Source organism: Podospora pseudocomata, chromosome 5 (assembly GCF_035222375.1).
Source record: "Podospora pseudocomata strain CBS 415.72m chromosome 5, whole genome shotgun sequence".
Taxonomy (NCBI): Eukaryota; Fungi; Ascomycota; class Sordariomycetes; order Sordariales; family Podosporaceae; genus Podospora; species Podospora pseudocomata.
Window position 1 is genome coordinate 993,086 of NC_085889.1, and position 14,831 is coordinate 1,007,916.

Sequence of the window (14,831 nt, forward strand, 5' to 3'; positions counted from 1 at the left end):
TGCTATCAACAACCTCTCATACAGGGCAAAACTCGAACTGGCAGTGGCTCTCGTCTCCAACATCCTCCAACTATACGGTACACCCTAGCTTTCTCACCCACCAACACATGATGGTATATTTGTAGCCCAGCACCAAGGCGTGTACTCATTCCAGCAGGCCTTCGTACTAAGAAAGCTCCCGGCCACAACAAGCACCGCAAATATAATACCCACGCCCTCCACTGAAAATCCCATACTCTTCGCCTTGGGGGTTCTCCTGATGGAGCTTATGTTGAACGAAACCATCAAAGAAGTCACGCGAAGCCGAGAGGTGCTATTGGTGGATACTGTCAACACCCGGTGCGACAACAATTACTCTGATGCTGTCTGACTGTGCCTAGAATCTGACAACAACTATGTGACAGGAGGTTGTCGTATGGATGATGTGGTTTTTCAGAGGAAGGCCTTGGCGGTTATGAACAGCGTCTCGGGATGTTCCTGTCCGGGGCCAGCCCCACTCCTCGGCGTGACACGGCAAGGCTCGGGCAACTGCACTCTACCCAGCTCCCCTTGCAAAGCGTCGAACACTACCATGGAGACACAATAACAACTGTTATGAAACGGTATTTTAGTGCACAGAATAGCAAGGAGCCAGCACCTTTGTCACGATGGGAGTGTGTGTCCGAGTGGGCAGAAAGTGAAAGCTTCCACGGCAGCACCACACCTACGGTGGGCAGAGTTGTGACTTGTCCCCCGACCGTTGAAAGCTTTCGACTCATATCCACCAAGTTGAATGTGTGCCGAGTATCTATACTTGAACCACAATCTTTTATTTATTAATACTGTCGAGCCTCCACCAACTAGGCACCTCTTAGTGGTGCGAATATGATCTGGACCGCCTGGATCGTCTCGCCTGGAAATCAACCGATTGGACGACAGGGTAAAGACCAGCACTCTGTGCAAGTGCCGAGATATCAAAGCCCCTACGGACAAGCATTGGATATTGTGATTAGATTAACCAGAATGTATCAACAAGATAATGATTGACACCGCAGCTCTCCGGTTGAGTTCAGAACTGGGTATAAACCCACTGTTGCCTGTCGGTAAGAGATCCGAATCTGTTCCCTCCATCAGCCAAAATAATAATCCATCATTCAGAGAGGTTTCTAGCTACTCCTCACCAGACCGTCATGGCTTGGTCCATCCTAGCGCTCGCCGCGCTCTTTGTAGGCGCGGAAGCAACCACCCTCGACCTTCGCCAAAGCGCCCGCGGTTCCGACTTCCTCCGCTTCAGCTGCTCCCAGCTCGTCGTCGAGCGCGCCGACCCCATCGTCAACCCCGGCCAGCTCTTCTCTCCTCATATGCACCAGATCGTCGGTGGTAATTCCTTCAACGTGACCATGGATCCAGCTACCATCGACCCTCCCAAGCAATCCAAGTGCACCTCCTGCCGCATGGTCGAAGACTTCAGCAATTACTGGACCGCCTCCATCTACTTCCAGTCCCCCGAAAACGGAACCTTCAAGCGTATCCCACAGATGGCCAACGGTCAGCTCAATGGTACCATCATGGACCAGACAGGCGGCATCACCGTCTACTACATGCGCCCCTTCAGCGGGTCCAATAAGAAGACGACTGTCTTCTCCCCCGGGTTCAGGATGATCGCCGGCAACCCGGTCAACAGAAACAAGGGCACTGGTCCCCTAGTCAACTGCCATCGCTGTCTCGCCAAAAACGACCGGATAAGTGGCGGCAACGGAGCGCCCTGCGATAGGTCTGACACCGCCGAGTTCCCAAACAAGCCATGCCCCGGTGGCATCCGAGTAACAACCATCTTCCCCTCCTGCTGGGACGGCAAAAACGTCGACAGCCCCGACCATCAAAGCCACGTCGCTTACGCCCCAGGAAACCAAGCCCTTGCCGGTGACCGCTGCCCTGCCTCGCACCCGGTGAGGATTCCGCAGGTCATGTACGAAGTCATGTATGACACTTCTGGCCCGTTCGCCAACCCAGACTACTACAAGAACGGGAAGCAGCCGTTGGTGTACAGCTTTGGTGACAAGACTGGGTATGGAGCTCATGGGGATTACTTGTTTGGTTGGGAGGATGGTGCATTGCAGAGGGCGATGGACGGGCTGGGGACGAACTGCTTTAGCGAGCAGTGTCCTGCGCTGAAGTTGCAAACTCCACAGGCGGCGAATGAGTGTACCAAGCAACAGCAGAGCCGGGAGGATGTTGGGACTAGTACTTGTGAGTTTGTTGAGTCTTTCCATTGGTGGAATTGATGCTAACGTGATCGTGTGTAGGGCTGAAGGAACTTCCCGGTGGTGTACAGGTGTATTAAGAACGGAGTGCTTCGAAACTTGTCATGGCTAATGTATGGACTTGCTCGATTGTTCAGAGAATGTATTCAGTTTGGGATGACTTACCTATCTGTGTCTGTGATTCGTGGTGTCTGTGGTAGAACACGTGCGTAGACCGGCATGTTTCAACCGGTTCTTCGAGACAAAGGTTCAGCAGGCGACCAGCTTGCAATCGCCGGTTAGAGCCCTGCAAGGCAGCCCTATAACTAGCTGGAATTGGAGAATTCCCACTGCGGGTACTGAAATGGTGAGAAAACTCACAAACAACCACAACATCACAACAAGCCCTCGCAAAGGCTGAAAATACACGCCTTTCGTGACAGTGGCTTGCTCATAGGCCGCACTTCACGAAAGACAGAAAATAGATACTATGGGCTCGCAAACCACATAATACACACCGTATCACCCTGACCAGAGGGCTAAAATAGGCCTGCACGCGTGTAAGACACCAAAAGTAAAAGAATTAAGAGTCGATGACCTGTCTAAGGTAAAATGCGAGCAAATGGCTACTTTTATACATGACCCCTAAACCCCCTGAGAGTCCCTCCTGAACCACACTGCCACCCATGGACCCACTGGCCATTGCCAACACCCCAGACCAGTACTTGGCTTTTCCCATTCAGCATCAACAACTCCCTAGACCCAAAATGACCCTCCTACCACCCCTCGGACGCCTCCGTCTCGCCTCCCCAGAGAACATCCTCCGCCTAGGAGTTGTCTGCACCTCCGGCTTCCGCTACTCGGAGCACTTCATCTGGGAACGCACAGCCCACGACCGGCATCCCCGAAACACAGTCACCTTTTTCAGACATGAAGTCGCCGAGTTCATCAAAACCCCCGAGTTGTCGCTCTCGTTGCTGTCGATGCCTACGACCCTGATGAATCCTCCAAACCCGAAGCAATCAAACCCGTTGATAACGTTTGGACACCGCCGCCAGCCGGGACACCCGTGGTAGTTGGCTTGGGGATTTGGAGACTGCAGCCTGGCTCCTCCAGAGTTGGGAGTATCAGAATGAAACGGGTAGGTATGCTCCTCGTAGGGACCAAGACTTCGCTGTTCTAATTGAAGTGGAATAGGCCCGTACCCGGACCATAACTTTAAGGGCCTTAACCAAAAGCGCTCCAAGGCGTTCGAGGATGCCACTATCGAGGTAGGTAAGCGGTACACAATTGTACCTCTACACCCTAAACCCCGCCAGCGCATCCCCAATCAACACAACCCTCGCATCCAGAAACTCATTCCTCGGATTAATCACATCCGCCACCTTCTGCACAAACGGTCTGTCTGCCTTGCAGCCAATCTCCGCAAACTGCGGTGGCGAGCTATCCCTCGCAATCTCCATCTGTCTCTCCCACGCAACAGTGTCTGTCATGCCCGGCAGCGTAATCCGATGCCGTCGACCGTTGGAATCCGTCATCATCCCATCCAGCTCCGCCGAGCCCTCAGGGACGTTCCCTTGGTTTCACCGTCCCGTTCTTGCCGGGGATTAGATACGCCAATATTTGAATCCCATCCGCGTGCAAAGATGTTAACCTTTCTGCAAAGGTCACCAGGGTCGAGGGTGTGACGTCTTGTTTGGGGACCGTGCCGCGGAGGGCGAGGAGATTCCATCGTAGTTGGCGCGCATGAGGAAGTAATTTAGGTCCCAGGAGCTCATGTCGTGGCTAGCCGTAACGGTGTGGATGATGTAGCCATCGCGGTCGAGGTATTGGCGGCAGGTGGAGGGGACGGAGATGTCTTTGCGCTGACAGCGGTTGTACCTGTTGAAAAACTCAAGGGCGTGACCGCCAGCGACGATGTCGGCTCTTTGGTCATGGAGGAGGGGAGTGGGGTGGTGTTCGAGGACTGTAGAGTTGTGGCCCAGGACCTTGAGAGCAATGCCTGTCGCCAGGCCGCCTAGACATCCGCCAACCTGTTGCTGCGTTAGCAATGTGCTCTGGTCAGGTGCTGAATGATGGGGCTTGAAACCTTACGATGACGAAATGCAACCTGTCGGGTTTCTGTGCTCCTGTTATCGTGTCGGTTATCGTGGCCATTGCTTACTCTCCAAAACAGCACAAGTTATGCTTTCCTTTGTGAATGGTCAAATACAGGGAGCGTATGGAATGCCTATCCATGACGGCATCCACCGAGAGCCCCCCACTTATTCATCCTGCCCCAGACTTGTGCCACCTTACCTACCCTAATCTCAACTGCCGGCTTACGACCTTTGTACCGTGTTCGGATAAAAAGTGTTGCTCCGGCTTACTCAAACCATGATCATTGTTCTCTTCTCTGTATGACTTCAAGTCTTGACCTCCCTCGTCCCACAGTTTAACGTGGTGCCCCTCAGAAGGCTGAGCATTGATGTTTTCGCCAAGTACCCTTGCCGTGATGGCATCGCCTGATCTCTACAGAGTGGCTGAATGCTAGACTATCACCAATCAATAAAGGCTCTCGTTCCGCGGACAAAATGCCTTGGCACTTCGTGTCGTTTGGGAAGCATTGAATCAGGCGGTGGTTGCAATGGCTTCAAAAACATCGTATTGCCTTGTCAAAGAAAGTGTGACGTTGGTTGGTCGGCGAATCTTTCGGCGGGATGCGTGTGACAGGCACCGAAGGCAGGTAGGGCTGAGGTTCAGCTCAGCTCACTCTTGGTGTCGACAGCTTATTTGGGCAAGCAGTGCTCACGGTTTGGCAATGCCACGCTGGTGTCTGCCGCGAATATTGCAGCGAATATGCAGTCGACAATTATGTGAATGTAAGCCCTCGCTTGTCAAGCAAGCCATTGACAGAGGTGTTTTGGTGGTAGAGCCTTGAAGAATTGAGATATAAGTAACGTAGAGATCCTCGCCATGAGTCTGAAACAGCTACCAATATTCTCACATCTCACCAGATTACCAGTGCATGAGAATACTTTCAGTGGTGACCAGCATGGCAAACTTAAAGACAATTGTGGCTTTTGCCGTCGTGTCACTTGCTGGCATCAGCGCAGCTGCCAGATGTGCTGCTGACAAGTAAGTTCAAAGCATGACCCGCTTGGTAGCTACCCAGGCTGACACTGAAAACAGTTGCTACCGGGCTCTCTTTCCTTGCCCGTCTCCCTCGGCCGTGTCTGTCGCTTCCGCCTTCTGCGCAACTATCACAGCCTCGGGCACGACTGCCACCAACTATCCTACTCGGGCCACCAACGCCTGCGGGACGACGGCTGATCGGTACATCTCGGCCTGTCAGTGCGGTCCGACATGCTCCTACTCAACCCTTGCCACGGCGACTTCCTCATCGTCCACCACAAATGCCCCGGCCTGTGAGCCGCCTTCCACATCGACCACTTTCACGTCAACCACCTCCACAGCGCCACCTGCCTGCGAGTCAACCCCCGTCAACGGCAACCTCCTATACGGAGACTTTGAGTGCGATTTCACCCCCTGGAACCCCCTTGTATTCGCCCCCTTTACCGGCGTCTATGGGTACTCAGTCACCACGCCCGGCTTCACCAAAGTCAATTCATTCCAGACCGAATTTCTCGGCACTCCCAACTGTCCCACAACTTGTACATATTTGCGTCTCACATCCCCGGTCTTCCCAGTCACTCCGGGGGTCAAATACAAGTACACCTTTGCCACATGGTTCGATGGGATATCCAGAGGGTTTGTGGGCACAAAGATCAACGACCGCGCCGGTAGGACTGTCAGCGCTCTTGATTACCCAGTCACAAATTGGCGATTCCATCAAGTTCCTTTCCAAGCCAACGCAACAGAGAATAAAGCTTCTGTTTTCTTTGAGTGGCTCAATGTCGAGTCTAGACTTGACAGCGTCACCTTTGCCCCCCTGAGCGCTTACTGCGGGAACAAATCCCCTGTCGGCTTGCTTCCGGATGGAGAGTTTGAGTGCGGGTTGGGCGCCTGGACGCAGCAGAAGCCTGACCCTCAAGCCACTGCTGGTGTGGTCAACTTGGGTTCTGACAGCTTATACACCAACAGCTTTCCCATGGGTGACTACGCTTGGAGAGTGGTGTCACCTGGTGTTCCCAATCCTGCCAACCAGGAGTTGCATGTCAGTGCGAGGATCATCAGCGGGAGCATGGCAGTGACACCGGGGAAGAAATACTTGGTTTATTTTACGTCTTTTTTCAGCAACCGGACTGTTGGGTCTGTTGGGGTTATGATCAACAATTCGCCGATTTACACGAGGAACCCCAATGATGCTGCACAGGGAACTCCGGCGGTGTTTTCTCCGAATCATATTATTTGGACTAACATGGCTGGGCTGACAAGTGCGAGTGTCAAGATTGAGGCGTTGGTGTTTGGGGCTGGGACGATTGCGATTGATAGTGTTATGTTTGTTGAGTTGAATGATGGTGTTGTGTAATTGGTGCCTAGGGGCAAATTCAGGATACTAGAGGGATGGGACATTGGGTAGGGCTACTTGTGTTTGAATCAGCTCTTTCAGTAGTTTATGCTTGGGTACCTAGTCAGTATCAATTACTCGATCTACCATGAAGCGACTTATTGTCCCGCGGTTATCGATCCTACCCTGTGTCACCAGCTTCCTGACACAAAGGAGCACAACAGAGGCAGGTGCTAAGACCTCCCAATTCCAATGCTGTGGAGTCGACGTTGCCACCACGGGCAGCGGGCAACACAGTCTTCGAGCGGGTGGATCATGGACAGTCAACCGGTAAGTCTTGCTGGCACTTGCCATACGTCAAGCACGAAACAAATGTCTGTTTCGACAACACAGGAGCTTCCCGTCGCTCTGAGGAGTTTTAAGGACTCAACTTCGTCAACCCAAACTCTCCCCCAAACCTCAACTTTCGTCTGACCACCACACCACTCATATCTCTACTCTTTCGCGCCATCGTCTATCAATTTCACAGCACTGTTACTGGCTCTCATTCTTTATTACTTTCGGTACCCCCGACGATACACTTATCCAATCCCACGATGCCTTCACAGACACTCGCTTTGCTGGCTGGTGCCATGACGCTGGCCACCGTCGGTGCTCAGCTTCCAACATCGCCCATCTTGCCCATTCCATTTCGCCAACCACCATATCACAACTACAGTCCCACCACTGTTCCAACCGAATATGTCTGTGGAAACCAATTCATGACGAATATCGCAACCCCAACTCCACAGCCAAACCGACCGGAAGGGGAGCCAAAGAAGTCCAAGAAGCCCGAGACAGAGGAGGATGACAACTACGAACTCAAAGCTGTCAACACACACCGAACACGCCCCTTCGCCGCTCCCACGGGAAGGTTCAAGTCACTACAGTACCCCTACACTTCGGTAGGGCGTCACATGCATGTTCTCGAACGAACGCCCGCCGACTGCACATCCCAGACCTCTGAACTCACTGTTCTGGCTGCCCAACAGCCCATCTTCCCACCCGAGTTGCAAGATCTCGCCAAGAAGCACAAGGTTTGGTTCAGTGCCTGCGGTCCGACTTTTGAGAACGCTGTTGATTCATCGTTTGATCCCCAAGCTTTTACCCCTGCTTTCGAGGCCTGGTCGGATGCCCTCGCCACCAATCTGAGGAGATTGATGAACGCCTGCCACAGCTCACAAGAGACGGTTGACACCATCAATCGGGACCGGTGCCTTCGCGACCTGCTTGCTCAGCAGGCGCCCGTCATTCCCCTTGGCCCCATTGCGGAAGATCAGGCTACATTCACGACCATGTTCACCCTTGACATTCCTGTCCCAAGTTCTTGCCCGGATCCCGTCACGATCACCAAGATGTCGACGATGTCGGTCACGGCTACTGTCACTGTGGAAGAGAACAAGACCGTGGTGATAGATAAGACGGGCGAAGGTGTTCAGGGGGTTGCCGTGTCGCTGGGTGCATTGCTCACTGGCGTGTTGGCTGGGGCATTCATCTTTGCTCTCTGAGGTGGTGCTGGGGTGGTAGAGTCCGGTATCAACGTTGCGCAAAATCACGAGCTGAGGCAGGGAAATGGGAGAACATGAGATGTGGCGGCTTTGTAATACCTGTATTGTGGCATTCCTAATGAACAGTAATTCGTTTCTCTCGCGATACGGTGTCATCCTCGTGGTCAGATCGAGGTGGGTGATATCTGTTGTGCTTCCATGTCGATCCTGGTAGCCAATACCATGAGATGTTCGTTTCGTTCAGTTTGGTTTGTTGATCTCGACTTGGTGGAACCGGGGTGAGGTTTAACTTTGACTTTGCAGGGAACGTGGTGAGGCATGGTGCGGGGCGGGGGGTTGCTGGAGGGACGCGCTGGTGAAGAGGAGTTACGTGACTGGAAGTGGAATACTGGTGTGTTTAGCTGGGGGTGTTTTGAAGGGGAGGGGTGACGTCCGTGGGCGGGATGCCGCTGGTTGATGGTCTTGAGCTGGTGCATGACAAACATGTGTGACGACGTACAACACGATAGTGGGGATAATTCCCTGAATTATGAATTCCGTGGTTGCTTTGTTTGTATGATGGATGTTGACATATTTGCTGACATACTGATGTTGTAACCGAAAGTTCAGGGGCTCAGGGGGACCGGTCAACAGTGTCGTCGTGGCAAGTCCGCAATTGTGTCTTGGCCGCGCCCACCCAAGCCCCCAGCGCTGAACTCAGCAATCGCTACAAGCAAAGAAAGCAAGTCGCTGGTGTTCCGAGGTGGTACCTGTTGCAGATAAAGACCATCGTCGATCGAGGCGATGATAAGTGCTATCTTCGAAAGTGCAGCCATCCAAAAAAATAGGATGCCAGCCCCTTCAAGGTTGTATAGTGTAGTGGTTATCACTCCGGATTCTGATTCCGGCAACCCCGGTTCGAGTCCGGGTACGACCTCATCTTTTGATGTCTTTTCACTTTTTTTCCTTTTTTCTTGCACTGTCCCAAACTACTTTGGCGCCTGTTCTCAACCCATAACGCTGTTCTCCGATCCAATTAAACTCCTTGTTTCTGATCTATTATGGGACTGCCAGCTGCCAGCTGCCAGTTCCACATCTAGAAAAGTTGCACAAACGGGTGACTCACAGTAGCACCGAGTATCATATAAACTTTCATTGAGGACATCTTTTCACTCTTGCACAAGCTTGAGAAAAAACAAGCTGCATGGCGCAGCGGAAGCGCGCCGGGCTCATAACCCGGAGGTCACTCGATCGAAACGAGTTGCAGCTAATCAGAATTTCATCAAGTGTTTTTTGGTCTTTTTCTCCTTCCAGTATCACTTCTTCCCCTTACTGCCGTCCAACATAAACGCAGCCAGCGCTTTACAAAAGCCAACAGGTTAGGTATTCATGATCACAATAAAAAGATAAAAACATGTTACAACCTGCACCAGGAATGGATACAGACTGCAAGGCAGTACGCCGAAGGTGAATATGACAGGATGATCGAAGGTTGTGACAAGCGTCTCAGACACGGGTTCACTGTCAACAACAGGTTGTTCTAACAAAGAGCTACTGAAAGTAGATTGTAGACAAATGAACTTGAATTGCTTGCATGAGGAATCAGATTCCTCGACACGGGGAGCGCCCGGCGCTCCCCCCTATTTATGTCAAGCTGTCTACATATATTTCTGAAGTATCTTTGTACCTTGCTCAGTGTGCTCAGTGTGCTCAGTGGTCTTGGCGCACTGAGCAGACTGAGCAGACTGAGCAACTCCTGATTGGTTGCACGGGGGCTTGTGGGTCTTTCCATCCCTGGCCCAATGATTGGCTGAGGTGCCCAGCACCTCGGGTACCACCCAGTGGTTCCTGTATAGGGGTATTACGCTTGGGACGTAACAAAACACCCCGAGAGAAATTCCAAATAGTATCAAGGATCAAGAATCACCCAACTAAACAGTGTTAAAATGCAGCATTTATTCATGGAATTTTACAGCACTTGTTTATGGAATTCTCCGCCCACATTGTTCTCAACGGCTCACCCACAGCGCTCTCAACGGCTCGCCCACAGCGCTTTCAACGGCTCGCCCACAAGTGTTCTCAACGGCTCCCAGGACTCCTCACCGGATCTCCGGACAAGCTCTTGACCGGACCTCCGAACAATGAGAGATATGAGAAGCATCATGAGCGACTCGAGCACCTCATCAATGAGATCATAGATTCAAGTTACTGAATAAGGATGATAAGGGAGTTCAGGTGCTCATAAAGAGCCCTCTTCCAATTGCAATGGTTTTTTCTGCTTCTTTCTCTCCTTAAGAAACAATAAGTCAAGACAGTCAATAAGATTGATCATTTACAGTATTTTATGAGACTACAACATCTCAGTTCACTACTCTGTGTATTTGCAGGTAATACCTGTTGCACTTTCTGTAACGGTTCCAGGAGTGTATTACAACTATCTGGTGACGACTCTACGAGTACACCGAACTTGAAGAAGAAAAGGAAAAGGGGAATAGAAGGTTTGTCGACATGAGCCTCTGGTATGGCTGAGGGTGTTGGCCAGTGCGCGGTGATAGAAGGTTCTGGAGTAGTGGTCTGTGCGTTCTGGGAATAGCTTCACCAGGGCCGAGGGTTGCCGAGGTCCATGCCAGGCTCAGCCTGTTACAATACCCCCCTCCTCTCCCAAGGTGCCCGATCAGGGGGGGGAGAGATCTTTCCATGCTTCTCCTCAAATATATCCAACGCCTCCGTTTCCTCGAAATTACTTAGGGGCTCCCATGTAGGCTTAGCATAGCCAGACCATTTCACTAGGAGCCTTGTCCTTCCTCTCACCTTCTTTGCCTCCAAGATCTCCTCGACTTGCCACTCCGCTTCTCCTTCTCCATCGTCGTTGCTTCCGATCAGCGCTGGGGCTGAGTGTCGTCCTGTTGTTGTGATGGTAGAGGGTCTTCCGCTGCCCTTTTTAATAGCATAACGTGGAAGACGTTATGAATCCCGGTGGAGTATCCAACCGACAAGCATGGGAGCCGATCAGCTCAGTGACAGTATACTTAGCGTTTAGCCAATCGAGTTTCGCCGAGGGTCTATCTGTCTTGATATGCTTTAATCGTAGCCATACCTTGTCCCCAACACGGAATTGTTCAGCTATCTGACGAGCTCTATTGGCGTACTTTTCCTGACGTTCTTGAGCTGAGGCCATTGTTGCTTGAGCTACTTCTGTTGCTTCCCGTAGCCGGGCTACAAAAGCTTCTCCCTGAGCAATTGGTGACTTCCCTGTAGTCCTTAGGGGCTCTTTTGCATCGACTAGACCCAGGAGATCAACATCGTAACCGTGGGTCATAAAGAAGGGGCTGATGCCGGTCGAGGTTGCATTGCGGTTATTAATCGCTAGCATGGCCATCGGGAGAAGTGCAGCCCAGTCGTCTTGCCAATAGGTTGTGTAGGAGCGTAAGTATTCTTCAAGGACTTGGTTCATCCGCTCAGTGGCTCCGTCTGTTTCCGGATGATTCGCTGTCGATAGTCGTCGTGTGATCCGAAGTAGGTTGCATATCCTAGCCCACATATGGCTCACGAACTGGGGTCCTCTATCTGAGACGATGGCCCTCGGCAGGCCATGGTGTCGGATCAAGCAGCGGATGAGACGATCTGCTATTGCGTCTGCTGTCGTAGATGCCATAGGTTCGAAGATCACATTCTTGGACAGTCTATCTGTGACTACCATAATCTCGGTTGTTCTGTCAGGGCCCGATGGGGGTAATCCGGAAACAAAGTCAATAGAAAGCTCTGACCAGATCCGATCGGGAATGGGGAGGGGCTTCAATAATCCTCTTCGTTTTTCCCGCCATACAGCTGTCCTTCCACAAACGTCACAGTTCCTCAGGAATCTCCTCACATCCTGGCTCAGGCCCGGCCAGGTAAACTTTCGGCTGATAAGGGTCTTCGTCATATCCCTTCCAGGGTGACCAGCCAGCACGGAGTCGTGCGTTTCTTGAATAACCCGGGTGCGAAGCGGTTCAAAGTGAGGTAGCCAGATTCGGTCCCTCCAACACAAGCGTTTTCCTTCGTCGATAGAACATTCCGCAATAGATATTGGTAGCCCCCACTCTGGGGGCAGTTGGCGTTCTCCGTCCAAAACCATGCGTCTGATCAGCCAGTAGCGGTTGTTGGCTTCCAATCCTTGGTCCCATAGGCTTTTCAAAGGCTCCTCGGAAAAGGGGTTCTCCGGGGGGTCCGATTTATCCGCGGGGTCGTCTAACTCCTGATCCTGATCTCCGCCCTTAACGAAGCCAGAGCTTACTCTGGTGGTTGCTCCCTTTCTAACCAAGGCGGCCCGATTGATCTTAAGACTCTTATTCCTCGCGGGCCTAAGTAACTGGAAGCATCTCCCAGTAAGTCGGTCGTCTTGGCTCGATACCGGTAGGTCCTGTTCTCTCCTTGACAAAGCGTCCGGCACCACAGCATCTGTTCCAGGTCGGTACTTGAGCGTGAAGTTATAACGAGCCAATATCTCTGCCCACCGTACCTGCCGCTCGCTCAGCTGTCGTTTCTTCTGGAAGTATTCCAAGTTTTTGTGATCAGTCCAGATCTCGAAGTGAGCTACGCTCCGGAGCTCCGCGTCCCATTGGTCCAGGCACTTAACCACTGCTAACAGTTCTTTGTCATGTATCGGGTAGTTGGACTCAGCGGGATTGTTTTTCTTTGAGAAGAAGGCGACTGGGCGAAGGATCCCATCTTCGTCATACTGCGAGAGGGCGCCACCCACGGCATAGCCCGACGAATCTGTCTCCACTACCGTCCTCCTTTCTGGATCCCACTGGGCCAATACTGGCGCGCTGATCAGAAGTGTCTTAAGTGTCTTGAACGCTTCTTCGCACTGAGGGGTCCAACTGAAAGACACCCCTTTTTTGGTCAAAGCCGTCAGCGGTAGAGCTATCTCCGAGAACTTGGGCACAAATGCTCGATAGTAATTTGCAAAACCAATAAAGCTCCGTACTCCTTTGACAGAACGAGGGCGCTGCCACTGCTCCACAGCTTTAATCTTTTCTGGGTCAACGCGAATCCCTCTTCCTGCATCGATAATGAATCCAAGATATTTGACGCTCTTGACTTCAAATTCGCACTTGTCTATATCGACTTGTAGTCCTGCGGTTTGCAACCTTTCCAACACTTTCCGGACTTTCTTCCTATGATCGGATAGGGAGCCGCTAGAGTAAATGAGGACGTCGTCGATGTAAGCCGAACAGAATTCGTCTAGGTACTCTCGTAGTGTATTGTTGATGTACCTCTGGAATGTAGCGGGTGCTCCTGTGAGGCCGAAGGGGGTAACCAGCCATTCGAATAGCCCGTACCTAGTACGAAATGCAGTCTTCCATTCGTCTCCTTCTTTGATCCGAATCTTGTGGAACGCGGCGATGACGTCTAGCTTAGTGAACCATTTAGCTTGGGACAACGACCTCAGCGTTTCGCTGATCAGAGGAAGAGGATATCTATCCTTGCGGGTAATCGCGTTGAGACCCCGGTAATCGACGCAAAACCGTAGGCCTCCCCCTGGTTTCTTCACGAATAAAACAGGCGCTGACGCTGGTGAACTGCTGGCTCGTATAAAATTCTTATCGAGCATCTCGGTAAGGGTTTTCCGCAGAGCAATCAACTCCTCTCGGGACATTCCGTATAACGGTCCCCAGGGGGGAACTTTCTCTTTGCCGTTTTCATCCTTCTCAAGCGGGATAGCGTGGTCAATTCCAGTCCGGTGTGGAGGTAGGCGGTCTGCTTCGGTACGATCGAAGAGCGGAAGGAAGTCGTGATAGTGCTCTGGCAGTTTCTGGCGGGGATCACTTCTTTTCTTGGGCGCCAATGCCTTCTCAATGTCTGCCAGGCTAGCTGCGAATATTTGCGTCGTTGCTTTCGGATTGGAGCAAGCCTTGGTTCGGCGAGCTCTTCTGATTAGCACCCCCAAAAACACTGGCTGTTTGTTGTGTGAGAGGATACTTCTTTTCCTCCCTTGGTCCTCTTTCCTTAACTCTTAAGCCCGTAGTGCCGATTATCAGTTCGCCTCTGGACGGCGAGATCGTCACATCCTCGAGGTCCATCCAAGGTCGACCCAATATCACTTCGTCGACTTGGCCTGGGATAACGTAAAAGAATACCCTTTTTTCTTTTATGGCCGTCGATATCCGTATCCGCATAAGCCACATGCGTAATTGCTCCTTCCACCGTAACATTGACCTGCTCCAGGTTTCGAGGAGTGATGGGGATGCGTGGGAGACGAAGTCGCTTGACGAGAACATCACTGATGGAGGCATAGCAGAGGCATCCACTATCAACGAAAGCCTTAGTGTAATAAATGCTATTGATCCCGAAATTAATGTAAAACGGTTTACCATCCATCTTCTTTTTCGCAATGCTCCAATCTTTCTTAGCCTCCGAGTGCCCCTGACGACGACTTCTATCAGGGGCTAGTCTTTTAACGACTCGTCATCAGTTCGATCGGACGTCGACCCCTCCGTTCCCTCATTCTCTTCTTCCACCTCCGCTCGCAATACCGGTCTAGTCTTTTTAATCCCGGTCTCGTTGTCCTGGCGCGGACGTCTTGCAGGCAAAAGAGGACACTTGCTTATTTTGCACCCTGTTCTCCCGCATCTTAAGCAGCGCCCT

The 14,831-nt window shown here is 51.9% G+C and overlaps 5 protein-coding genes and 2 non-coding genes across 7 annotated transcripts; 6 read left to right on the plus strand and 1 right to left on the minus strand.

The window, feature by feature from the left end:
• Window positions 1–1,169: 1,169 nt before the first annotated feature.
• On the plus strand, window positions 1,170–2,462 carry QC762_500410 (uncharacterized protein; the record flags this gene model as incomplete). The annotated part of the gene is made up of 2 exons (XM_062890474.1): window positions 1,170–2,229; window positions 2,286–2,462. The coding sequence occupies 2 exons, from the start codon at window positions 1,170–1,172 to the stop codon at window positions 2,321–2,323; spliced, it is 1,098 nt and encodes a 365-aa protein (XP_062741738.1). The 3' UTR covers window positions 2,324–2,462.
• A 527-nt stretch (window positions 2,463–2,989) lies between these two features.
• On the plus strand, window positions 2,990–3,298 carry QC762_500408 (uncharacterized protein; the record flags this gene model as incomplete). The annotated part of the gene is made up of 1 exon (XM_062890473.1): window positions 2,990–3,298. One exon carries the CDS (start codon window positions 2,990–2,992, stop codon window positions 3,296–3,298), a length of 309 nt encoding a protein of 102 aa, XP_062741739.1.
• Window positions 3,299–3,889: 591 nt separating this feature from the next.
• QC762_500404 (uncharacterized protein) lies at window positions 3,890–4,379 on the minus strand (the record flags this gene model as incomplete). The annotated part of the gene is made up of 2 exons (XM_062890472.1): window positions 3,890–4,255; window positions 4,317–4,379. 2 exons carry the CDS (start codon window positions 4,377–4,379, stop codon window positions 3,890–3,892), a joined length of 429 nt encoding a protein of 142 aa, XP_062741740.1.
• An 818-nt stretch (window positions 4,380–5,197) lies between these two features.
• QC762_500400 (uncharacterized protein) lies at window positions 5,198–6,843 on the plus strand. The gene is made up of 2 exons (XM_062890471.1): window positions 5,198–5,339; window positions 5,394–6,843. The coding sequence occupies exons 1-2, from the start codon at window positions 5,230–5,232 to the stop codon at window positions 6,691–6,693; spliced, it is 1,410 nt and encodes a 469-aa protein (XP_062741741.1). The 5' UTR covers window positions 5,198–5,229; the 3' UTR covers window positions 6,694–6,843.
• Window positions 6,844–7,268: 425 nt separating this feature from the next.
• On the plus strand, window positions 7,269–8,219 carry QC762_500390 (uncharacterized protein; the record flags this gene model as incomplete). Its single annotated transcript, XM_062890470.1, has 1 exon — window positions 7,269–8,219. The coding sequence occupies one exon, from the start codon at window positions 7,269–7,271 to the stop codon at window positions 8,217–8,219; it is 951 nt and encodes a 316-aa protein (XP_062741742.1).
• An 844-nt stretch (window positions 8,220–9,063) lies between these two features.
• On the plus strand, window positions 9,064–9,135 carry QC762_0076570. Its single transcript has one exon. It is a non-coding gene; the product is annotated as a tRNA-Gln (tRNA).
• Window positions 9,136–9,396: 261 nt separating this feature from the next.
• Window positions 9,397–9,468, plus strand: QC762_0076580. The gene has a single exon. It is a non-coding gene; the product is annotated as a tRNA-Met (tRNA).
• Window positions 9,469–14,831: the final 5,363 nt, after the last annotated feature.